At 42.1% G+C, this 26,648-nt stretch overlaps 1 protein-coding gene across 1 annotated transcript in view; it reads right to left on the bottom strand.

Annotated features, from left to right (window-relative positions):
- Positions 1-224: 224 nt before the first annotated feature.
- The window catches only part of NWD2 (NACHT and WD repeat domain containing 2), an 84,655-nt gene continuing 58,231 nt past the window's right edge, over positions 225-26,648 (bottom strand). The window contains exons 4-7 of the mRNA XM_019552578.1: positions 11,893-12,096; positions 9,610-9,754; positions 7,493-8,082; positions 225-5,903 (exon numbers count right to left, since the gene is read on the bottom strand). Coding sequence (XP_019408123.1) covers positions 1,971-5,903; positions 7,493-8,082; positions 9,610-9,754; positions 11,893-12,096 — 4,872 coding nt within the window. The 3' untranslated portion in view covers positions 225-1,970. The remainder of the gene's footprint in view (positions 5,904-7,492; positions 8,083-9,609; positions 9,755-11,892; positions 12,097-26,648) is intronic.

Here is a 26,648-nt window from a genome sequence, read left to right as displayed (position 1 = left end):
GTATATACCCTTATTTATTTTGAATATGGCCCCATAAACCTATAACTGCTCAGTAGCTTAGTATTTGTCAGGAGTGAAATTTACTGTTATTCAGATAGCCAATTCATAGCTGATATTTCATGTAATGTCCTTATGTTCCATTGGAGCTTTGTTGATTTACATCAACTGATGTAAAATTCAATCCCCATTTTGAACTTTCTTTAAAGATAAAACTGCATGCATACTAGTGTGTTTACTTAGTTTATTCATACAAACAATGCATACACAAGACTGTATATTGTTTGAAGACTGCAATAGATTTCTAATTTAACAACTCTGTAACAAAATTTTAACTAAATTCAACATTTATGAAAATATAACTCTCTGATTGGGTAATTTTCCCAACAATACAAAGTTTACATAAAAACATTCAATATGATCTATTAGTTGCAAACAAGTTAGGAAAAGTCATTCAAGTCACTTATTATACTATATTGGCTTTTACATAGCACATTCACACACTACATTAAACCCCTAGGTTAGCATTCATTTCTTGGAAATTTTGTGGCATGGAGTTCTAACTTCCACAAAAGAAAATGTTGTTTTACTGAAATCCTCTGAAAAGTTTTTCAAGGACATGCCATGTTTAAGGTAAGTATAGGGGAGAAAGACTGCACACCATTTAGGTGTTAACAGCCATTTATTTTACTGAGGTGAGAGTGTTTCTCTTAAAAATAGTTGACAATATTTAACAATTTCTGTCCTGAAATTGATAAAACTGTACAAAAGGCTCAGAATAGGTGTAAAGTGGGAAGTGAAACATAAAGAAGCATATTAAGGGTATGTAGAAGTAAGAAATCCATTACAAATTGGAACAGTAAAGAACCTTTGGAAAACCTTTAGGTTATATGGAATATTTCAGCATGTATGCAGGCATATTCTGTTAGTCCCAGAGTATTTGGTCATTTGATCTGTGTTTTAACACAGGAAAAAATAAGAATGATAGTAAGGCAAATGTTATCAAGATTAATGTATGGCATGTCTGAATGCTTTCTTTTAAGACTACTGCAGGGATTTATGAGATATTTCAAAATTTCACGTAACTGGCAGAATAGTAACCGTTTAACATAAAGAGAAGTGAACAGGTATCTGACTGTTTATCTATAATGCCCTTTCTCTTTGAAAATATATTCTTTTTATCCAGTACTAATAAGCACAGTGAAAGAGACATAAAAACAACAGTTTCAGTGTTCAACTTCTATTATGACTTAGGTAATACTGTAAGGAGTTTTTATATTTTTTATCAGAATTCAGAAGCCAGAAATCCCTGCATGTAATTTTTTGTTCGTTTAGATAAAGACCAATTTATCTGATAAATATCACATGCTGACTTGTTTGCTCATTAGCTCCCACTCCTTTCAAACCAAAGGTTAATCCCAATTAAAAAAATTAGTAGCTATTTATTTTTAAATGATGATGGAATGTATCAAGTGTTCCAGGTTGGCAGATGACATTTTGTCATTGCACCATCAAGCAGAAAAACATTTTTGCAAGTAGGTTTATAAACCAAGGTCAGTAGTAGATTTAGCTTTGTCCACACCCAGGTTACCTGGACTATAAAAAAGTTTTGCCTCCTCTTCCCATTAAGGGGAGTCTTATGTCTAGTTAAAGTACTGTCAACTCCAAAATAAGATATTCTAACACCTGTAGTAGTTTAACAATTGTAATAGTATTGCTAGAAATTTTTAGTCAAGGCCCTGGATGAAATCTTGGACTAACTCTTATATTCCAAAATTTTAAAAACCCTGCAGCCCATTGATTAAACATTTGCTTTGCATTTATTGTTTACACAAATGTTAGAACAACTGTTGCTAAAAATGGCCCTCTGCTGTTTTAGTTTTTCAAGAAATGCACTGTTGTTTATTTCTGAAACAGAAGACAAGTCTATACACATATATTATGTATTAAGATAAACTAGCTCAAGCATATGATCAGTTGTCAGCAGCAAAATTGTGTGTTCTGCAATCTATGGCTGAGCACACTCTGTCATAGCAATAATTGTGTTTTTTGGTTGGTGTTGCTTCACTTGCTTCGGGGTCTGTCACCGTGATGGGGCTATCTCTTGTAAAGACCTCAGTGGACTCTCTCCAAATACAGTCTGCAGTTGCTTTGAAGCTATAATTGTGACATTTAGGCCTAATCACTTGTGTTGCGTTGTTGAAAATTTGACGGCTATTTGAAGTAGCAATTTTAATTTTCAGTGTGGCATCTACTCGATCCACTACAGTGTAAGTACCTATGCTTCCATCATCAAAGCCTACAATAATATTCAAATGCCTCTGAGAGAGTGCAAGAAAAGTTGGATTTTTGTAAAGGGAACAGGCACCGATATTTTTACCATCTGCAAGTCTCATTACAGTTAAGCTAGAGACTGCACCATTATCGTCATCATCTTCACTACGAAAACAGATGTACACGAGGTAACGCCCATCACGAGACAGCCTTTGCCGCCAGATAATGCCAGGGGCATGCACTACACGAAGTTTGCCACTTTGTAAATCGAGCACGTTGATGTTCTCATCACCACGGGATATAATTCCTACCTTCCCATTGGGGGATATTTCAAAGTCTTCTAAATTTTTTAGGAAATTGTTAGGCAGTTGTACACGTCTGCAGATTACTTCCTCTGTTAGACTCCAGATGTTCACGGTTTCAGTAGATGTTATAAATACAACAACATCTGGACAGTCTGGAATCAGTTTAATATCAACAATGGTTGTCCCATCATCACAACAAAACTTCTTGGTTATGCTTCCTGTCCAGAGACTTACTGCCAACACTTTATTCTTTGTCATTCCAACTACAAATGTATTTGCACTAGTTATAAATGCATTCTGTAAGGCAACTAGAATATTACAAACTCTGTGTCCTGTAGCCAGCCGCCAAACTCTGGATGCATTTTGTTCACAGAGTGAGACAACAAACTGATCATTATGAGTAATCATCAACTGGGATATCCTCTGCCCATTAATGCGGAAGATATTTTCACCACTAACAGCATGCCATACATACTGGCTACATTTGTCATCTGATGTAACCATAATTTCTCCAGAAGAGGTCAGCACACAGTTTTCAACAATACCTTCATGCTTGAACACAGCTTCAATGAATCCAGTGCTAAAGTTCCACTTATGAACAGCTTCTGATCCATCCAATGTATAAATTACCTCACCTCTGGCAGGCAATATTAGTCTCTGAATGGGTTTGCCAGATTTGTCAATGTTGGACATAGCAGTTATGATATCTATATCCCAAATGGAAAGAACACCACTAGTGGATAAGGATAGCAGCATATTATGGTGATTTGATTTAATTAGTTTGACTATGGTTCCTGAGATTTCCTGTAAGCTTGCCATGCACTGTCCTGTGTCTCTCCTCCAAACAAAAATGGCTGAGGTATTTTCCATGGAAGCAATTATACAATTGCCATTTTTGGATAACACTGCAGAGATAAAGCGCTCGTTGTGTTTTGCTCTGAACTTTTCAGCCACCTTCCAAACACTAGTGTTGAGAAGTTCAATACTGAGTGCTTTACATACTAAAATTGCACTTTGGTCCTCAGAAAGTTCAATGCTGACAACTTCACTGTCTTCTCTTCTACAATCAAAATCATCTGTCAGCTGGGGATTTGTGATTTCCTCAGTATTCCAAACTGAAAGGCCACCCTCATTGTCCACCATCACCATTTCTTGAGCTGTGTCCAGAACAAGAAGAAATTTCACAAATCCACTGGAAAATTCAGAGGTTACAGTAGACAGCTTCTCTCCACTGCCTAAATGAAATATTGTTGTGGTATTCAGATACTGCCCACAGAAAGCATAGACTCCATCTGGAGAACACTGCACACAAGTGACTTCATACCAGCAGTGGAAGTGATAAAGAGGCCATCCATAAAGTAGGTCTATTACAGTAACATCTTTGCTGGCCTCCAGCCAAGCAAGTGCATGATTAATGGACAATGTAAATCCATTTATAAAATTTGAACCACCCCCTACTCCACAATGTTTTGATCCCTTAATTTCTACTTCAGACAAAAGACAGGAATTTAGATTATCATAAATCAAAAGTGTGTTCTTTGTTGTAGCCACTACAAGGTACTTTTCATCACTAGTAAGTTTCATTCCTAAAATTACAGATGGAGCAGTTGTAATTTGCCTTAATAGTTGGCGAGTCTCTACATCCCATGTGCTGATGGAGCCATTTTCTAGAGCAGCAATAACTGTACTTGGATTAAAGGTTGGCAAGATTTCAGTGACATGCATGCAACTGGATGACAAGGGCAATCGTTCAGGGCTGTAAGTCACATCCATAGAAGAATGTAGAGGAACAATAGAGCAGTATTTAGGCCCATCTTTGTCACATTCTAAAAGGAGATGTCTAAGTTTAGGTAATGAGCTTACAACTGGAAGAAGCCTTTGTTGCAATTCAGCAGAGAGCGAACCTGGATATTTTGTCACTTTGAACTTTATACTGCGCAAAGTGCTTGCTAGAAATTTCAGCTCCTTTTCTTGTGAGTAGTTATAAGCCAATTCTACATCAGAAAGTGCTTTATCAAACTGCCCTATTTTAATCATTGTGTACAGCCAGCTGAAGTTCATTATGACACCATATAGCAGATCATCTGTTCTTCCGCATCTTGTCAAGTGATGTATGAGTTCTGTCATTTTTCTGTGATTGACAAAAAAGATGTCAGGCTCCAGTGTATTACACTGGAAAACCCATGGCTGTTCTGGTGACTGCCTGTCAAAAGCAGTCTGATCTATACAGTGCTTGTCTTCATCATTCATGTTTCTATCATTGTTAAGGCAACCATTTAAATATTGATCATTGTTGTAAAAGGATTTTCTTCGGCCACCAGACCAAACTCCAAGGAAATACTCTGCCATGTTGGTATGCATTTCATGTAAATCTTCCTCATTGTGGAGATACAGTTTTTGGGCAATAAGATAGAGGTGCCTATTTGCCCACACTAGCAGTGTTACATTTTTTACTTGCCTTTCTATCAAGTAGCCATGCAAGCCTTCCTTAAGTCTTGCAATGTATATGTATGGTACCCTCAATGGGTTACTTTGCCTGATAATCTCATTTAGTTCATCCATAACGCTATTATCAAGAGCTAAAATATCTTCCAGTTCCATTTCGCTTAGGCCAGATTTAGACATTGTGATGTAGCCAAGTGCTCTTGACAACAGTTTTGGTCCACACTTGCTTTCCAATGAGCAAAATAACTGCTCTATGCTTTCATGAACAGTAACACGAAGGGAGGACTCATCAACATCTTTGTGAGATCTCCAGTTTCTGACCTCTCTGAAGGTTAAGTTCACAAACATAGGCAATGTGCACTTTGAAAATGCTTCATTGACATAAATTTGTTGCCCTGATGTTACTTTTCTTTTAATTCGTAACAGCTGATGTTTCAGCACTTGGCTACACATCTTTCTATCTCTCGCAGTCAACTCAATATAGTTGTCATCTTCATGAATAAGGCACCTCAGTTTTTGCAGGATCCCATGTTTGTTCGGCAGTGTTGATAAGATTATCCGTACTGAACGGGGAAGGTGAATGGGGAGCCACCACAGCTTCCTAGCATCATCGTTATCTGAAAGCTGTTCTAGGGCATCAAATATTATAACCAGGGGTCTGTGAAATGACGATTCATTCAAGAGATTTATAAACAAATCTCGAAGATCATGTATCTTTTTGGGGTAACTTTGTACTAAGCAACGATAGTTAATTGCTAACTGTTCACAAATACTTTGAAGCAGATTCTTAAGATCTGTACTCATTTCTGTGAATCCCAAAAATCTTGTAATTACCACAGGGTCAGATTCTGGTCCCATCTCTTCCTGCAGCCACATATAAGCCTATAATGTAGAAGCACAGTTTTAATTAATGTCTAAAGTAACATAACCAAATGAAGGACAACAGCAGAACATAGTATTTTGATTACAATTTAAGAAATAGTAGTACTTTTTTCAAAAGCATAAATTCTTTTTTTCAATTTCTGAGTGGAAATGTTCTTAATAATGGGGTTCTAAGAGAGGGTAATATTTGTATGGACCAAATGAAATACTAGATTATATGTCATCTTTAACCCAAGGCATACTACCAAAGCACTGAAGTCAAGTTCTGCAAAAGGACGTAGGCTCCTATAATGGGATGCACATAGAATTAAGCACCTAAGTCTACAAATCTAGGCACCTGAAAGTTTGTTGTCAGCAAAGGTTTCCCCATTAAAGTTCCAGAGAAGGCTAGGGTTCTGCCACTTCATTTTCAGATAACTACCCCACATTGGCAGATAATGATCTGCACAGCTGAGTCTCCTATTTAAGCCCTTTTGGTATCCAAATATTAGGCAACCTGCACCTAAAGTTACCTTAGAGGCCTGATCTGCTAGGGTTTATTAAATCATAATCAGGCACTGAGCTATGGAGTCATAGTCCCTCTTGTGAGTGCTCTTTCTCTAGTCCCATGATTCTTGAACTTCTCATTGTACATTGGCAAAGCTTCAACAGGAGGGCAGAAAGCATGCCTCACCCCAGCACTGTCTACAGCCTAAATGGTTAGGGCACTCTCCTGCAAGGTAGATGATGTCAATTTGTATGCCTTCAGGCTGAGATACTGAACTTCCTTATTACATCAAATGTGGGTGCCACCCTCATATTTTTGAATGAAAGCACCTGTGGCTGCTGCGTTTTACACTCTGACTTCAAAGCCATTATCTAAAAGGTATGTACTTACCCTTCTTCCTCCTTTGGCTGTCTATTTGAATGAAAGTGGCCATGACATATGTTCTGTACTGAACACAAAGTCTATTTGTGGATAAGGGCCAGGTTTCCAATAATAAAATTATGATTTCAAATGAAGGGATGAATTCACAGGAATATGAATAGTGGTTCTTTTACTTTCATATGACAACCTGGTTAATTATTGGAAAGGTGTTCTGTGAACTAATGATCCTTGCAATTTTGAAATAAGTACAATTTCTGGAGAAATTCTTCAAAAGATGTGAAACAAACTAGCATAACTTCAAAAATGTGTTTTATTTGCAACGAGGATGAAATACCAGATAATGATTAAATAGTGCCACACTGTAAGGGCCTCAGGAAATGAAAAGGGAGAGAGAGGATGCCACAATGTGTTTTAATAAAATTATATATTTCATAAATTCATTCTTATCAGTGGTCTAGGAACAGGATAAAGTATTTGCAGTTATTTTAAAAAGCTCTAGTGTAACTACTTTTTTAAAGAAATATGATACGGAGTTGGGGACAACATTGCCTATTTTCCAAATAAAATTTCAGCGATGTGCAGAAGACTAGATTTTTCCCATATCAGGGGCTAATATTAGATCTGTTGATGCCACAATAAGGAAGAATGGGAATTACCTAGCATTACATACAATTCTGCTACTAAGATTTGCATAATATAAAATATGGTTTTTTTTGTTTACCTTCTTTGCTACTTCGCCTAACAAAAGGGTTTTTCCAGTGCAAGGTCCTCCATATATGATAAGAGGGTTAATGTGTCCAACTTTGCTGGGCAGAATGTATTTATGAACTATGTTTAGAGCCTCACACCTATACTCATAGAAAGAAGAGTATGTTTTACATAACGAAGAATGTTGAAGGACTTCATCATAAAGCAAGTCTGTCTCAGTGTCAAAATTCTGTTGTACTGTTGCCTGAATTATATCAATCATATCTTCATAAAACTGTTTACCAAGTCCTTCAATGTAGTGATTCTCCACATCTTGCGAATAACCAAGTTTCATGTCACAATGAGTAATGGAAGTATAGACTCTCAGATTAGATGATGCAACAATGGTTGGAATAAATTCATCCCTGAGTTTGATCAGTTTCTCAAGGGCTTCTGGATCCCGCATAAATTTTCCGGCTGTGTAAGTTACATCCATATATTTTCCCATCTCTGGAATTTTAACAAAACGTTCAATGTTGGCAATTTTCCGAATGTAACAAACACACTTCTTTAGGAAAGCTGGTGTCTGTTTTCCCAAGGCAAAATCAAATTCATCTTCAATGGCTGGGGGAGGAAAAAGAATATAGTCAATCTGTTGATGTTTTTTTGAAAATGATCATAGAAGAAAAAACATGTCTGTTTCCTTTAGAATAGAGCTATCCAACTGGGGTTAATGTGTGTCCCAGTAACATGGGGCAAGGCTCCTGTTACTATAAGGCAAAGGTGCAACAGACCAAGGCGTGCTACCAGATACAGGCAGCAGAGCAAGAATGACCTCCTGGAGAATAAGCAGCAAGGGGGAGCTGAGCAGAAGCAATACTGGGCTGCTAGGCAATACCAGAGTGCTACCTGCACAGCAATAGAACAGAGTCCTGGGCAAGTAGCAGGGAAGGTAGGGCACCCCAGCTAGGCATGCAGTGGCAAAAAAAAGGTGGCTGCTCTGGGAACTAAGGAGGTACACCTGTGGCTGATCAGGGGAGACATCTGCCAGGAGGGCGTGAAGTCCACTGATATGAACCCTGGCACCCAGGCCATAAAGGGCAGAAGGGTGTAAGCCTTGAGGAAGAAAAGAGCTCCTCCCAGCAGGCCATGGGGGGAAGAAGCAGCTGCAGGAGAAAAAAGGTACCTTAAAGCCTGTGAGGGAGCCAGTGGATTGGGACAAAACCTTTTAGCAACATAATGACCCAGACTGGGGGTTTGAACCTTTTTATTTGACAGCAGTTGCTGGTGTTTGGGTTTAAGTATAACCAAAGGACTAGGTTGTGTCTACAGGACTGGTTTGAAGATCATGCAGTAGAGTACCTAGAAAGCTTGTTTTGAGACCTGCATTAGGCAGGGACGTGACATGTTGACACCTTGAAGCTAAGGTCTGAGATAATGGACCAGAGTTGAGGTCCTTAGCTAGCGAAAAAGGGCTGTTGCCTGAACAAGGGATTAAGGCCTGAGGGGCTGAATTTATGGGCTGGGCTGGGCTGGGCTGGGAGTGACTGAGTGACTATGGGAGAGGCTGGAGACCAGGATTAAGGCCTACAGGCTGCTATACAGGCCACTGAAGTATGGAGCCTTTGATTGAGCTAGCCAGAGAGAGGAGAAGGGCTGACCTTAGAAGTGCGCTAGAGTTCAGTGGCATCAGATTCACATCTCCCACAAAAAGGATTTACAGGCAATCTCGTGCATCATTCAGATTTCATCAAGAATCTGGGATAGTAGAGCAGGAGGTACATGTGTCTGCAATGCAGGGTGCCGTGGGGGAGGAAAATGCATGGAATATGTCCTGCGCAGCATGCAGCCTGGGACAGGGGGGCGGTGAGGCATGCATGGTTTTTAGCTGGGAGCCCTTAGCACCTGGCCACTTCAGAAGTTGTACCACCCTGCTCCTGAAGGTGGAAAAATACATAAAATGTATCTGTACTATTCAATTTAGTACTAGGGGTCAAGGTCATGTCAAAATTTGCCTTTTCTTCTTTTAAATTATGCCTGACAAATGTAAAGCAAAAATATGATTTGATACTTATGCAAGTTTATTCTATATTGGAATTTTATATATATATAAAAAAAAATAATAGTTTGTGTATGTATTATAAAACTTACCAGAGGAAAGGTATCTCTTTGCTTGGCTGTGTTTCATTTTTCCTTTCTCATACAGCAACTTCACAGCAGTCTTAAAAATCCTCTTAATCTCTTCTGCTATGTCTTGCCATTTGCTCTTATTCATGGAATTTGCAGAAGATTCCATCTTTTAAAAACAATCATAGTTAAAGAGTATCTGAAACACCAGTTTCTCCATTGCACAAAGCATTAGACTATTATTTAAGATAATAATGCAAGAAGGGAGAATAAATTAAGTAAAACAACAAACACTTTTTAAAAATAATAAATATGTATTTGCTCACCCTTATGTTGCACATAATTGTAGGCTCCTGACAGACATTACACTAAAAGATGTGATTAACTGGCCAGATGCTGAATCAATTAATGGTGTGATAAGACAAGGTGTAAGCTACAAAGTTATTATACAAAGTTTGCACAATAACTTTGTGACTGATTCTTACCATGACTTCAACTGAATGTGTAACCAGAGCCCAGCCTCTGGAGCACGTGGGCCTTAGACTTTTGTGTGCTCCAGAGTCTGCAAGGCCCTTCAGCTGACTGAGGCTCCTAGCCGGGGCAAAGCATGGTGCGTTTCCATCCCATCTTTAATTTTCTTTCAAGGGTCGTAATGTTAAAATAGGCTTTATTCTGACTACAGAATGTAAGTTTCCATGAACTGGCACAGTGGGTGATGCTAAATATAATTAGCGCTATTCAAGGTTCAGCTTTTATTGTAAGAATGCCTCAGGTTAGAAAGTGGGATTTAAGAACTGGGTTTGGAGTATCATTTGGGGATGATAATTTACATTAATACTTGTCATAGGACCTATGAACTGAAAAACAGGTTCAAAGTGTCTCAAATTAAATGGCAAAAGAAGCTGCTGCATTTCAAAACGTTGGGATTTGTCTCGCTGTGCTTCGGGTCCTCCTTTTCAGAATAGTGATGGTAGTTTATTTACCTCAGAAGGGTGTAAGGCTAACTCCATTAATGTTTGTAAGGTGCAATTTAGATGCCAGAATTCAGGTTTCCTCCCCTGCCAGATGGTAACAGCTGCTACCAGTTTAAAGCAGGAAAGGAGGTGTAAACAACTTTTTATTTGTCTTTGCTTGCTGCCTGCATTGTAATGATAACAGCACGGGAGAAAGGGCAAGCTCACGATGCCTCAATTCCTTTCCTCCAGAAGCTTTTTAACATTCTGTCTGTTACATCCATGGTAGACTATATTACTGTTGACTTACGAACCTTTCCTGCTTGCTCTTTTGGGTCAGTAGCTTGGCAAAAAATATACAATCTTAATAAACAAAAATATAAAAACATCTTTAGATTTATTTAACAATACTTTGGGCTTCAGCAAAACTAAAGTTGTGCAGTTTGTTGTTTTTTCCCTTAAAATAAGTATTTCAAAATCTGCTACAATAAACTTTCTTTAGCTTCTTAAGTCCCCGCTGAAACATTTTTTCATGTGACAGAAATTGCATTTGGTAACATGGTAAGTGCATGTGATTATTTAGTTCCCTTTCCTCTTATACATACAGTACACGCTGAAATGAAGTGACATTTTGATATTATTTGGGACATATCTATCTTAATATATTTTTTCTGTAGGCCAAATTCTGCCCTTGGATGCATCATGCTTATTGTTTACGAGCAGTTTTTATTATGGTCAAAGTAAGCTATGTGTACAGATGGATGGTGACAACAAATTAAACTGTTCAAAAATATGTTACCAAAAGACTTTTTAATGCAATATGAGCACTGATTCAGGACACCATATATGTGTATACTTGACTATAAACATCTGACTAACTTTAAACATGTTTAAGTATTGTCTAATTTGAGGCCATAGGGAAAAATTAACAGTTTTCCAGTAAAAATCCTTTTAATGGGGTTTTGATGCAAACTAGTACAAATGCTGGGAGGAACTAAGACTTTCCTATTTCAACAAGGAAGAAGCACACAGGCATTGATCCTGCTACACCACACACATTCATGAGCTGTAACAGTGATCAAAGCCCAATATAACTACCATATATGTGTAAAATCTGTAGCCTATGGGCAATTCTTATAACTAACAGCCATTGCATATCATTACTCCTGGGCCCTCTGACTCCTTCAAAATAATGGTAGAGAAGACCATCAGAGGACCACATTGGTATGTGGAAGCAGATATGGAGGTTTGTTTCACTGGGACCCATATATGCATAGTGAATGGCGCTAGTGGATTTAATTCACTACGACTGCTGTGTAGAAGGGATGTGTTAAAGAACATAGAAGTAACTTACAGTGTTATGGTAGTTCTTTAGCATTTCAGATTTTGGTCTGAGGTAATATGCTGGTGGTACTGCATTCTCATCTCTGCAGTACCACTCTTCCAGAAGCCTGGTCTCCAGCTTTGCCTCCACAGCAGCATCTATAATCATTTCAAATTCTGAAGATTCAACTTCTCCAGGTATTCGGATGCTTCCATATTTTTCTCCCAATAGGCCCTGTGTATTTGTAGGAAAACAGGGGTTTAGTTTCCTTTCTAGTGATGATAAAACTCTATGGCATAACTGCTTGTCTTCATAAGAATTATTATGGCACAGTTAACAGTTTAATCACTTTCAAGTTACTAGAAAGTAAATATAGCTACTATTGGGAAAGTTATACTGAATGACATTTGATTCAAAGGACTTTGATAAAATTGCATGTTTATTATCTTTTTAATATTAAAATTAATAGAAGTACAATCATTCAAGTACACTGATATTATTAAAACATAAGCTCAAAATACAGGTTATTAGTGCAATTATTATATATTTATATAGTCTGATGGTTCAGATGATAAATCAGCATGAAATCTTGTGTGCAAAAGGAGCTTCTCTGTCAGGTAGGTAGGAAGGAAGTACCATGCAGGTTCTACCCCATGTTTATGGGCATTGCTGTTTATTAACCTGAAAGACCTTTCAGTATGGCAGGCATTCAAAGCAGCAAAAAAGCCTAATTAATTATATAACTGGTTCTATGCAACTAGTCTAATACTAGTATAGCAAGACATATCACCTTTATGGCCAGAATCCCCCAGTGAGAGTGTGGTATAAAGCAGCTACACTACACTGTTGTCTAGTAGTCCATAGTCTCTGATAGACAGCATGATACATTTTCCTAAAAGCATTCCAATCCTGCATGATGTCAGTATATTTTAAAGGTAACTTTCTATCAATTTCGGCTTGTGATTCTCAGATTAGTTCGTAAGGTGCACAGATTTGGATTGTGGTGTCCCTACGTTCCTTCTGGGTCTCGTGTATTTTTGTACAGTTGTACATTTTTGCCCCTGCTGGATGAAACTTCACATGCCATTTTCAGCTTGATGATAAAATTAAAAATGTAACTATGGTTTACAGCAACAATTATCCAGATTACCATTTTACAACCACATGCTGCTTCACTGTCTCAAGAACTCTCAGTAGCAGGAAATGTTGAACATACTTGCCTACACAGTCACCCAGTGAATGGAAGGGGAGATGAGAACTAATTTAAATACCCAGATGCATACATTTGATGCAGTAAGATAAAGATTTTTAAAATGTCAGCTCTCAAACTGTGATACTTCAGGTTTTTCTAGTGAACCATGGGGGGAGGAGGGTTGCATTACATTACACGGAGATGATGTTGTATATAACTTTTTTGTACAATATATTTTGAGCATTTGTCCCTCACCATAAAAACAGAATTGGGGCATATGGAAAAGTTTGAAAACATTGTTCCCAAAATGAGCAAGTAAACAGATAACTCCTAAATAGTTAGGAACATAACTGGGAACAAAAGAGCTGCAAAAAAGTACTTTTTTGTATTTTCCATATAGAACTTTTCATATTTGCAGGTATTTGATATTTGTTTTGGACTCTGAAAATCCTGACCTACTGAAGCCAGTGGGAGTTTTCCCACAGACTTTAGTAAGTCCAGGACTTCACCCTATTTTATTATTTTTGATTTATTTGTGTTTAGTTTTGTTAGTACAGAATCTGAAATTACAGAGAGAGAGTACACTAACAAGTGGCAAGAGACAGTGTAAATCTATTAGTTAAAGTTCTCATGGAAGTAATGTTTATCTAGGCAGTATTTTAGAAATGCATATTAGTAAACAGGCTTTGAATTACTGAGACTAATGGTTTTTAAATAAACTTGAAACCTAAATAAACTTTACATTAAAGTATTCATCATGGTGGGAAACTCTACCTGTTTAGTGGACACCTGTGTACTTGTTTGTCTGTTATTTTTTGTAGTTCTCCAGCTACTCAGGTTATGCATGGAAAAATATTCCCATTTTTCTTTTTTCAGGAAAAATTATGAACTCATTCTCTACCAGGGTAAAATTCAGCCCTGTCCAGCAGGCTAGTACAAAGCTTATGTACCAAGTCCAACTTAGATGGTACAGAACATTTTTAAAAATAAACTTCACACTCTTCCAAGCTCCACCATATGAATTTTGCACTTTTGTATGGTAATTATTATTTGAAATTATTGTGTTTATGTATTTGGGCTCTGTGAACTCAATGGAGAGTTTGGTCAGACAAAAAATGGTAGAACTCGAATTTTTATCACGGTCAGGATGTGGGTGGTGGAAACAGGGAAAAGTATGAATGAATATAGGTTGCACTGCAAGGTGAAGGACTGCAGCCTCAGATGATAAGGCAAGAGAGGAAATGAAAAACACATTGTATGAAAGAATGTAAGTGTAAATGTTCCATCATTTAGGCTAGGGACAGACATTACACATAAATGGGTTTAAACCTGTAACAGAACAGACATTCAGTGCACATAAACCAGTTTCAAAAGTGCCCAAACCAGTTTGAGATGCACCTGGTTGAATGTAGTATCAGACTTAACTGATTTGTCTCAAACCAGTTTATATGTCTGTCCCAGACCCCTTCCTGGTTTAACTTAAGCCAGACTCCCCCAGCATGCTCCTTGGGGCGAGTAGGGCTCTCTGCTCCAGCCACAGGGCTGACCCTGACCCTCTGATTTCTAGCTCGACCAGGGACTGGCCCTAGCAGAGACATTTCCTGGCATGGCCGCATTAAGAGAAAGTGGGCAGAAAGGGGGGAGTCAGTTCTTCCCTCCTTCCCCTCTTCCTCCACTGCAGCTGGGGTAAGCTTGTCTGCTGGGGAGCAGAGGGGAGGGGACTGTGGCAGTGGCCAGTGGGGCTGGCAGACCCCAGCTGCAGGGAAGGGACAGAGGGAGGAATTAACTCTTCTCCCTATCCCCTTTGCCTTTAAAGGGGCCATGCTGCATTGTCCTGCAGTGTGGGGAGGGAGGCTCTGTTTTGTGCTGGTGGGCGGACTCTTCTCCCTCCACCTCCTCCCCTGGTGGGAAGAGGGGGTCTGTGTAGTGCTGGAGGAAGACTCTTCCTCTTCCACCCCCCACCACCACGGGGCTAAGAGGCAGAGGGGGGCTCCATGTGATGCTGCCCAGCCCCAGAGCAGGACTCTTCCCTTGCCTCCCCACTGTGGTGGGAACTCTTCCCCCTCCTCTTCCTCTTCTCCCCCACCTCTGAGTGGGCCCAGATAGCGCTGGCAGCTATCTGGGCCCCATGCAGTGCTGGCTGGAGCCACACCTGCACTGGGCACGAACACCCTGACCTCCCTGCCTCCTGCTGCTACTAGGCAGTGGGGGCTGCATGCCATGGGGGGAGTGTCAGTTGGGACTCCTACAACCCTCCACCCTCACCCTGCCCAGCTGAGCTCTGTGCTCCCACTGTCCCTCAAGGGGGAAGGGCGGGGAAAGAGTTCCTCCTAGCACGGAACAGAACCTCCCCCAGCCCTTGGGGAGGAGGAATAGGGGGAAGAGTCCTCCTCTAGGGCCAGGCAGCATCCTGTAGAGCCTCCACCTCCCCACTGCATTGTGATAGAAGAGATGCAGGGGGAACAGTCCCCTTCCGAGGCCAGGCAGCCTCACAGAGCCCCCAGTGGTGGAGGGGGAGGGGCGAGAGGGAGAAGGGGAAGAGTTCTCCTCTGGGTACAAGCAGCCCTGTGAGCTTAGATTGCTCCTGGCTGTCAGGGAACAGCGGGGGCAGGCAGAGCTCTTCTCCTCTGCCGCCTCCTCCTCCTCCTCTTCCTACCCCGCTCCCCAGAGCAGCCACTCCCTTTTCCTCCACCCTAGGAACCCTGCATGCCAAGGCTGGGACTTAAACTCCTCAATCTTACTCAGTTTCCCTGTGGAAGGGAGGACTGCTCTAGTGCCCGTGTTTCTGGCTTGAGCCACTGCAGGCACATGCCTGCATTTCCTGAATGGAAAGGGAATGTCTGTCTGCTTGGAAACTAATTTACTCTCTGCAGGTTAGACCAACCTAAAAAGATTGAATCAATTTAGACTTGGGCTTTTTGAATGTCTGTCCCTAGCCATAAGAAGAGGTACCCAGTGTACGTGAAGTACCCCAATAGATGGAGGAAATGATATAGATGCCCTATTTCCATTATCCCCTCCCCCCCCGCCTGTCTTCTCAGTGGGGAGCACATGGATAGTAGCTAGCTACTAAGTGCACTGTACCAACTAATTTCTTCTCTTTTCCCATGCTACAGAATTTTTTAAAAGAAACCTTTTTGGTAGGTAGTTGTGGGGGGAAAAAAAAAAAAAAAAAGCCCTCTTTTTAGATGCAAACGAAGCTGATGGAACTAGATGGCACTATTTCAAAGTGTGGGAGTGGAAATACTTCTGAGTTAAAATCAAATTGGAATACTCCTATCTAGAAATGTGGTAATGCATGCAGTACTAGACAATTCACCATATTGCTAATGCCCAAAGGTGCCACTTAGGTATTGCAATGAAAACTCCTACATGCTCTGCTACACAGTAGAATTCTGATCCTAGGGTTCAAGCTCCTGCCTGTATCAAGCACAGCAGCAGGATTTTAACTTGACTCTTCTACCTACTAGTTGAGTGATCTAACAAATAATTCCTCCCTTAAGGTATTTTTTTGTGCAGGCTGCATCATCTGTGGGGTTGGTCATGCTTGTAAGATATATGGAAGAATGGCTATTGGAGCTTGGACTTCAGCTGGGGCTCCAGGCATTTTGTTAGCTCTAGAAAAGCCTCAGCATTTAGGCAGCTTTGTGTATAGCTGCCAACAGAAATCTAGGCAGATACAGCATTTAAGCACCTCGGGAGTTACCAAGCAGTGCAGCAGCAGTTTTGAGGATATTCATAGATTCATAGACATTAGGGCTGGAAGGGACCTCAGAAGATTGAGTCTAGCCCCTTCCCCAGGGGCAGGAAGTCAGCAGGGATCATAGGATCCCAGCAAGATAAACAGCTAATGTCTCTTGAAGGTGTCTGAAGTAGGTGTTTGAACCAACTCTGGCAGCAGTCTATTCCAAACCTTGGAGACTTGGACAGTAAAGAAGTTCTTCCTTATGTCCAGCCTGAAACGGTCATGGAGGAGTTTGTGACCATTCGATCTTGTTATCCTTTGGGGTGCTCTGGTGAACAGATATTCTCCCAGATACTGGTGAGCACCCTGATAAACTTATAGGTGGCCACCAGATCACCCCTAAGTCTGTGCTTTTCCCGGCTGGAGAGTCCCATGGCTCTCAGCCTCTCTTCATAAGGTCTGTTTTCCTGACCTCTGATCATGCACGTGGCTCTCCTCTGCACCCTCTCAAGCTTCTCCACATCCTTTTTGAATTGCGGAGCCCAAAACTGGACACAGTACTCCAGCTGCAGCCTCACTAAGGCCAAGTACAATGGGAGAATGACGTCCTGAGATTTGCTTGAGAAGCACATATGGATGCAAGCCAGCATTTTGCTTGCTTTACTAGCAGCAGCATCACACTGAAGGTTCATGTTCATCTTGCGGTCAGTCATGACCCCCAAATCCCTTTCGTCTGTAGTGCACTGCCGAGCCTATAAGCATGCTGCAGGTTTTTCTTTCCAACGTGGAGAACCTGGCACTTTTCAGTGTTAAACACCATCAGGTTCTCATCCGCCCATTTTCTGAGCCTGTCAAGGTCAGACTGGATTGACCTCTGGCCCTCAGGTGTGGATGCTTTACCCCAGAGTTTGGTGTCATCAGTGAACTTGGCCAGTCCACTTCTGACACCACTGTCTACATCATTAATGAAGATGTTGAATAGTATAGGCCCAAGGACAGAGCCTTGACGGACCCCACTGGTCACAGCACATCACAATGATTGACTTCCATCAACCACCAACCTCTGGGTCCTACCATGGAGCCAATACCCCAGCCAGCAGACTGTGGTGAGGCCGAAGCCCCAGTTAGCCAGTTTTGCCATGGGATACCAGATCGAAGGCTTTTTTTGAAGTCAAGATATATGACATCAATCTCTTCTCCCTTGTCCAGATGATAGGTCACCTGGTCATAAAAGGAAATAAGATTGGGCAAGCAAGACCTACCCACAACAAACTCGTGCTGGCTATCCCTTAGGATGTTGTCGTCAGCCAGTCTGTTAAGAATGGCTTCTTTGATAATCTTTTCTAAGACCTTACCCAGGAAACAGGTCAGGCTGATGGGCCTGTAGTTTGCTGGATCCACTTTCCTCCCTTTCTTGAAGCTAGGCACCACACTGGCGTTTTTCCAATCTTTCGGCACTTCACCAGAGTGCCAGGAGTTCTCATAGCTCAGCCCCTGGCACATATCTTTGTTGCTAGCCAACTCCTTGAGTACCCTGGGGTGTAAACTGTCAGGGCCGGCTGACTTGAAGGTATCCAGCCTCTCAAGGTGTTCCTTCATGAGGTCAGCATTGATGGAGGGTTAGGAATCTCCCTCACCCAAGCCTCCCGTAATGGGACTGGTGAAAAACCAACACAAAGTATCCATTTAGCATGTTAGCTTTTTCCTGGGCATCAGTTGTCCTGTCTTGTTTAGCAGGGGTCCAGTGGTGCCCTTGCTTTTCTTCTGGCTTTCCAAATATCTAAAAAAGGACTTTTTTATTGTCCTTGATACTTGTAGCTAGTTGTTGTTCAGTCGCAGCCTTGGCTTTCCTGGTTCACTCCCTGCAGGTCTGGATCAATGCAGAATATTCCTCCTTGGAGGTGGATCCAGTCCTCCATCCTTTGTAGGCCTTTCTTTTTAGATGCAGGTCTGCTAGTTCCCTCGAGAACCAAGGGAACCGAGTCCTTTTGCTGCCTTTTCTCCAAGATGGACTAGATTCTGCTTGTGCACCTAGGATCGCTCCCTTGAGGAGCAACCACTTGTCCTGAACTCCCCTCCCCTTTGGGTGGGTTGTGGTCCTTTAGGGTCTCACTGATGAGCCTCCTGTGCTTGTCAAAGTCAGCTTTGCTGAAGTTGAGGACTTCTGTATTGCTGACTGACTTGCCAGCTTTATGGCTGATGGTGAAGGTGATCAGCTCATGGTCACTGTCACTCAGCTTCCCTTTGATTGTTAGGTCACTGATTAGGTCATTCCCCGTCGCCAGTACCAGGTCAAGCAGCACTTTACGTCTTGTCGGCCCGTAGACTTCTTGTGTCAGGTAGAGCTCATCCACGCAGGAGAGAGAGCTTTACAATTACTCAGATTTGGTCAAGCGCTCTTCCCATGAGATCTCTGGGTAACTGAAGTCTCCCATGACAACCTTGGGAGCCATGACAACCATGCACCGGTAGCATGCAGCCTCAGCCAATTCCCTGACGAACTTCTGGTCAAGCTCTTGATCCTGGGTAGGAGGTCTGAAGTAGACTCCCACCATTGTGTCCCCTGTGCCATGTTCCCCATGGATCTTTAATCCAGAGGGTCTCCAGTCATTTACCCTGAGCACCAATGTCAGTTTGCAGGGATGAATAGCTTTCCTTGACACAGAGCTACACCCCCGCCCCTTTTGTCCACTTGATCTCTCCTGTACAGGGTATAGCCGTCTATACCAGTGGCCCAGTCATGGGTGGAGTCCCACTAGGTCTCCATTATCCCTTTGACATCATAATTATTTGTGTTAAGCAGGAGGACAAGTTCCTCCTGTTTATTCTCCAAGCTCCTAGCATTTGTGTATAGGCAGGCAAGTGTCCCTCTGGGGGCCCTTGTCCTGCCTACAGATCATTCCAGGGCTGGGGCGGGGGTGGGCTCCCTTAAGTGCCTTGGTCTGCTGGCTTTTCAAGGGTTGTTTGGTGGGCCAGCAGTGGTGGTACTCCCTCCATCCCCCGGTCGACTTAATTTAAAGCCTGGTCAAGCAGGTCAGCCAGTCTTGCTGAGAAGAGCCTCCTCCCCAGTGGAGAGAGGTGGAGGCCATCCCTTCCCAGCAGCTCACTGCCTCTCTCACCAAAAGAGTGGACTGTGGTCATGGAAGCCAAAGCCTTCCCAATGACACCAGCACCACAGTCTTTGGTTCACTACCTGGATCCTCCTCTCCCTCCTCAGCTAGTAGCCCAAAACTGGGAGGATCAAGGAAAACACCACCTGTGCCCCCAACCCCTTAAGCCCTGCTCCCCAATCCCTGTAGCACTTCAGGACCCAGCTGGGATTGCTCTGAGCTGTGTCATTTATGCCCACATGGATAAGGAGCATAGGATAGTGGTCAGTGGGGTGGAGGAGCTTAGGGATCTTCTCCACAATGTCTCAGATTCAGGGTCCTGGGAAGCAGAAGACTTCCTGGGCTAGGGGGCAATCTGCTGCCCCAGCCCCTTCAGTCCCCCTCAGGATAGTCTCCCACGACAAACACTTTGCGTTTTGTTTTGGGGAGAGTGGGGGTGGTAGCTGCAGTTGAGCCTGTGTTGCCTGCAGGAGCTGGCAGCTTGGCAAGTGCTGCTGGGGCTGCAAGAGGTTCATACCTGTTGCAAAGCTCCAGCGGGGGTGTGGCAGGGCACTGTGTGTGCCTGCCACTTTAAGGGCCTGGATCTGGCAGCCATCAGGACCATTAGGGCAGAAATTTTGGATCTGGGGCTGCCAATATAAACAGGGCAGTTCTGTGGCTGGAGGCCAGGCAACAACATTGCCTGGCTGGAGGGCTGCTAGTATCATCTGGAGGTAAGGGAGGAGCTGTAGGGGATGGTAAGGAGGCTCCTAGTCCTGGGTATGACCTAAAACTGCACCCTGCAGTGGGTGGCCTGGTGGGGTTCCCAGTGGCACAGGAGCCCCCAGGAAATGCCAGGCCAATTACTACCCCAGTGAAAGGTGGGTTGGGGTGCCTTAACCCCTAGCCCCAACTGGGTGGGTTACCCCTTGTTTTAGAGGGCCCAGAGAGTGGACCCTCAGAGAGAGAATTCTCGCCTGCCATGCAGGAGGCCCAGGAACAGATGGGCAGGCCATGGTTGGACTGGCCTCTAGCATGCCCCCTGTTACAGGGGGGCACCTTGGTGCAGCAGGCCTTGAGGCCCTTAACCACCTTCATCCAACCCCTTGGCTGGACAGAATGGGAGGTCCCCAAGTCCTCCCTTGTCCTGGAAGGTGACTGTGGTCTGCCCTCTGCCTCTAGTGGGAGAAGGGCCTGACATTAGGAGTCCATCTCCTGCTAACCATCCCTGATGGCACGCAGTCTCTGGACTGCGGCCTGGAGCTCCTCCAGCTGGCATGCCAGAGACCTCAAAAGGGAGCAGACCTCACAAGGGGAGGTGGCTATGCTCCCAAACCCCAGTGCCTGAAAAAGTGTCAGGCAGCCCCTGCAGTTGAGAGCCAGGGGCTCTGTCTGCGTGGAGTCCGGAACCATGGGCTCCGTCTGGGTGGAGACCTCTGCGGAGGCAGAGGGGGTTGCCGCAGACTCGGAGGGGACCCTCTGCAATATCTGTGGCAACTGAATGGTAGTTGGTCCACACAGTAAACTTACTGCATCTGCTAGCAGTCTTGACAAGCACATTGAAGTACTCTAGGTACTTCCTAAGCCAAGGGCATTGTATTTATTATACCTGGATGCTCTATAATTAGCATTGCAGTTAGTGGGCTATTTAGTCCTGTTATTCAACCTGGCTAATTAGTCTACCTGATGTGTTACATGGACACTACTTCTATTTTCTGTCCATCTTCAGCACTCCAAACCAGTCTGAGTTTACAATCCAGTTTCCAGACAGTTATCCCATAGTGACAATGAGCTACTGAAAACACCCTTTTTCTGTTTTCTGAAGAAGGGGGATAAAGAATTAATTTTGTTTTTCTTTAAGGGTAACGTGGAGAACAATGGGAAAATGTAGTCCCCCCGCTTCTGCTTAGAGAATGGTGCCGGAATACACGTCAACATTTGTTTATTAACCTTATTTGAGTCCACAGTGACCATGTCTGCACGTACACACCCTTCCCCCACTATAACACATAGCATAAACATCACTTTCTACCAGAGACCAATGAGTTCATGGTATCTGGGAGCTTAAAATTTGCCCTCTGTGTGCAGGTTTAGTGAGTCTTGTCTCTTTTGCTTAAGCACATGTAAAAATACTCCCATTTTACCCTTAAAAATCCAATTTGTTATTTTTTCTTCCCTGGCAATATGTAACACATCATATTAAGTATAATAAACCAGATCTTTAGCAGTATTAATCAGGCATAGCTCTATACCACTAAGGATGTGGGTAAAGAAATATACTCTAATGGAATATTATATGTGTAAAGTAGGAAGAACAATCAATACAGTTTAAGAAATATATTATTTCTCAATCTTTGTAATGTTTCATAATTGTTATGCCTCTTCAAACTATAGCCTATAAAATAGTATAGTACACAAAGACTAATACTATTACTGGAAAGCTCTATTAAAAATACAGTAATATTTTACAGTAATTATCCAAACCTCTCTAGTACAATTTAAAAGTAGTGATTTTTGTAGTGTTTAGGGTGATTTACTAAATAACAGCATTTAAAAAGGGAAATGTAGTACAAATATTATTGTTAATAACATTACACATCAGGAGACAGTTTGGTAAGCAGACTCATGAACCAAATCTCTTACATGATGAGTCATTATCTCTTAATAGCAGACGAAATTACAGAGTCATTAAATTGGAGGTGATTGAAATGTTACCAGGTTGACAAACATGTACAAACCTCTCAGCAACCAACTGTATCTAACAAGAGTTTACATAATTAACATAAACACCAAGAACAACTTCCGCAAAAGATCTGTTGGCTTTGTTAAGCCTGAGGCCAAGCTACCATTAAAGGAAGATTAAACAATTATTCTTTACATCCAAATGGGAACTGTTTTTTTTTTTTCTCTCCTATCTCCTGTCGTCTTCTCTTGGTATGTGAATACCCTTAAATTATAGGCATTCTCCTAGTAATAATAGAAAGAAGGAAACTAAAATGATTTGGGTTTGATCATGATTCACTGCTCTAAATATTTCAGACCTATCATCACTAAAACAGGCAGTTATCATAGCAGCTGTTTTGAATTGCAGAACTAGTATAACTTCAGATTAACTTTCAGTTCTAGCTAAACTTCCCCTAAGATCCATAATGATAGTTCTTAATAAAAGAACTGGTAAGTTACAGGAAGTTGTATTTGTTGCTAATTTAATTAACCTAACTGAAGAGGAAATGACACAGTAAGGCCTGCAAACAAAGCATGTTAACAAGACCAACCATGATCCTTGTGGTTTATCAGGCCCCTCGCAGATGTTTACATTCATTGTACAATTAATGTGCTAATTGCACCAGAAATTGTAACATGCTGCTTGTTTGCAGTATTTGTGGCAGATTATCTGGAGACAGTACCAGGTCCTGGACCCAGGGCTGCCTCCTGCTTGCAGTGCAGGGTTTCATATGTCTCTGCAGTGGGAGGCCACTGGATTCTCCTGCATATGGCGACATGTAAAGCCCCGCACTGCAACTGATGCTGTGGTATAAGCAGCCGAGGATGGGAACTCCCCATTCTTATCAGCTGCATGATTTTGCATCGTGTCTGGCATGGCAAGAACATGCAATTTCTGGGATCAGGCATAAGGTTTCTCAGTTCCCAACTGTGAAATCATATTAACATTTGTCGGCAGCCTCAAATACTAGTTATTCTAGGAACTCTAGTTATTTGCTTCCTTACCAATATAAAACTATCTGCCACTTTTTACAATCTTATTTATAAAGTATGAATGAATTTGCACAAGAGAAAAGTTGTGATGTTTTGCTGGACTTCATATATAACTTGCAGGGCTGAATATAAGCATTCAGATGTTCCTACTTTACTATGTATGACAAGTATATTTCTTTTATACTGTCTAAATCTTCATGCAACTCATATCCTTTGGGATATTTAAACCTTGTTTCTCTCACCCCTAGTTCAATCTAGTAGACAGACTCAAGAGAATGCATACTGGATTAGCCTCACAAAGATGATAGGTAAGGACAAGTTTGTGACTGATGTGCTACTTTATATGCAATAGCCTGTGTTTAGGGTACTCAAGTTCTTAGACACCTCTAGCCTGGGAGGAAGGAGACTTGGTTTCAAATTCCTTCTTTGTCTGATTTTCAGCAGGGAGGGACTTGTAACCTTTCTCATGCTAGGAATACCTGCCAACTAGCAGAACTATGGAGCAAGTCATGGTGAGTGCTCTCAGTCTCCTGTTTGAAGCTGTTTTACTGCTAATAAATAATTAAATTTTCATTAGTGCATGGACTTGAACCTTACACTTTCATGAACCACTGGTATGGCTAAACTTCCAGGTTGAGTCTACCTCCTGTATTTCCCCCTTTAACTCCCCCTTCTTGGCTGGCTGGCGTCTGTGAATCCTGTTCCTAAATAACTAACTTCCCCCTGCATTGTGTATGGAGACTGGGCATCTAAGATGGGACTGAGAATTTTACTAGGCAGAACAATGTCTGGAAATAAAATGTAACAATTAACAAGACTCTACATTTAAGACTGAGAAAATAAAGCCAGATTCTAAGGTAGAAATCAGGGGGAGTTGAGCACCTAAATCTTAAGAGTATCTGGCCTGTGAGAGATACCCCAAGTCAAAGAAAGCCTATGGCAAAGCTAAGGCATAAAGATCTGTCTCTCTTGTTCAGGTCCAGGGGCCTAACTATACCATTCCTTTTCACACATCCTTTCATTCATTAAGTAATAGAATGTTGTTTTTTATCTATCAAACTAAGTGTGAATGTGCAAAAAGTCATACTTGCATCTGTGAAACTACCTAGCTTATGCATTCCCTACTTAATTAAGCATGTAATTGACACTTGCACAATTAATCTGTATGTTTTACCAAGTGATTAGGATTCCAGTTTTGTAAGACATATTAAAGCAGGGGTAGGCAACATTTGTGGGCAGAGTGCCAAAAACACCTGCAACCTTGAATTGTAAGATCTTGGTGTTTCAGGGGCAGGTGGCAGGGGAGCTGCAAGGAGTATGATCCTTGTTGTGGCAGTGTAGCCCAAGCCCCTTCCCTTCCCCACTGTCCACCCTGAGGTGTATATGCCAAGCAAAATGCTTTGCATGCCAGGTATTTAAGGCTTTTTATGGAACTGTAGAGAAGTAGGGCTGGAAGGTACCTGCATAAGTCATCTAGTCCAACCCCCTGCCATAGGCAGGATCATCCCTATCCAGACCATCCTATACAAATCCATTATCCAAACTCTTTATAAAACTTCCATCAACCCTGACACAACACAAGAAATAATGCTCTAACCTGCTACAGGTAAAGCAGGAGAATCATAGTAGCCAATGTCCTGCCTCTATAAAATGTTGTCACTATATGCTCAAAAGATCCCAGGTACAGGCCTATGGTCCCTGCTACAGAGGAAGGCAAAAACCCTCACAGTCCATACCAATCTGACCATGGGGCAATATTTCTTCCTGAGCCCAAATATGGTGATTGGTCTGACTCTGAGCAGAGAGGCAAGACCCTGTAGCCAGGACCTTCCAGCTTTAAGTCCCAGAAGGAGCACTGGCACATCCCAGTCAAAATCCCCAGCCTTGGCTGTAGTCAACATCTGATGTCTCCAAGGAAGGCGTAGAAACACCCTGACACGTGGCAGAAAGAGAGGAGGAGGGGGCAACTAGCAAAGCCCAGAAGCGTAAGAAATACCCATAGTAGAGCACAGGCATAGCTACTACTAAACCATCCCAGACCAATGCCTGTCCAAACTCGTTTTGGACTCCTCCAATGATGGGAATTCTACCTTGGCAATCTATTCCACTGCCTCATTGTTCTAACAGTGAAGACATTCTTCCTGATATCCAATCTAAGCCTGCTATGCTACAACTTCAGGTTTTCCCTCTTCTTTATGGCAGCGCTTCAAATATTTGACTGCTATCATATCCCCTCTTAAATGCCTTTTCTGCAAGCTGAACATACCTAGCTCCTTTAGCTTCTCCTTGTATGACTTGCTTTCCAAGTCCGTTATCATCTTTGTCTCCCACCTTTGCACCCTAATTTCTCCATGTCCTTTTTAAATTGTAGAGCCCAAAATTACATGCAGTACTCTAGATAAGGCCTACCCAGTGACGAGTAGAGAGGCACTATCACCTCCCACATGTTGCACTGCATGCTTATCTTGATGCATCCTAAAACTGCATTTGCCTTTTGTGCTCTGCATCATACAGCAGACTCATATCACGTCCCGTGCCTTGCACTTAATGCGTCTGTTGATGCAGGCCAAAAACCAGTCACCTTTTCTGCAATTGCATCACACTTCAACCATTTTCTACTTCTATGATTCTGTATTTGTGTTTTGATTATTTTTCCTGAAGTTCAGTATCAGCATTGAACTTCATCCTGTTAGCTTCAGTCTAGTTTTCCAATCTGTTGAGATTCTTTTGAATTGCTCTCCCATCCTCCAATGTGTTTGCAGTCATTTCCACTTTCATGTCATTTGCAAACTTACTCAGGAAGCTTTGTATGCCAGCATCCAAATCTTTAATAAACATGTTGAACAATGCTGGGCCCAGGATAGAACCCTGTGGGACACCACTCAACACCTTCTGCCATGAATCTATCTAATATGGATCCATTAATGATTATCCTTTGCTTGCAATTATTGAACTAGTTGTCCATCCATCTTGTAGGGAGCTTTGTCCAACCCAGATTTCTCCAATTTGTTTATGAAAAGGTCATGAAAAGGTTATGAAAAGGGCCTGCCAAACAGGGGGGAAAAAAAAAAGGCTCAGTTAGGCTCCGGAGCGGTGAGAGATG

This window comes from Crocodylus porosus, unplaced genomic scaffold (genome assembly GCF_001723895.1).
Source record: "Crocodylus porosus isolate Cpor-Errol unplaced genomic scaffold, CroPor_comp1, whole genome shotgun sequence".
NCBI classification, from domain to species: Eukaryota; Metazoa; Chordata; order Crocodylia; family Crocodylidae; genus Crocodylus; species Crocodylus porosus.
Note: the sequence above shows the minus strand (reverse complement) of the source record. Positions and strands in the feature narration are given on the sequence as shown.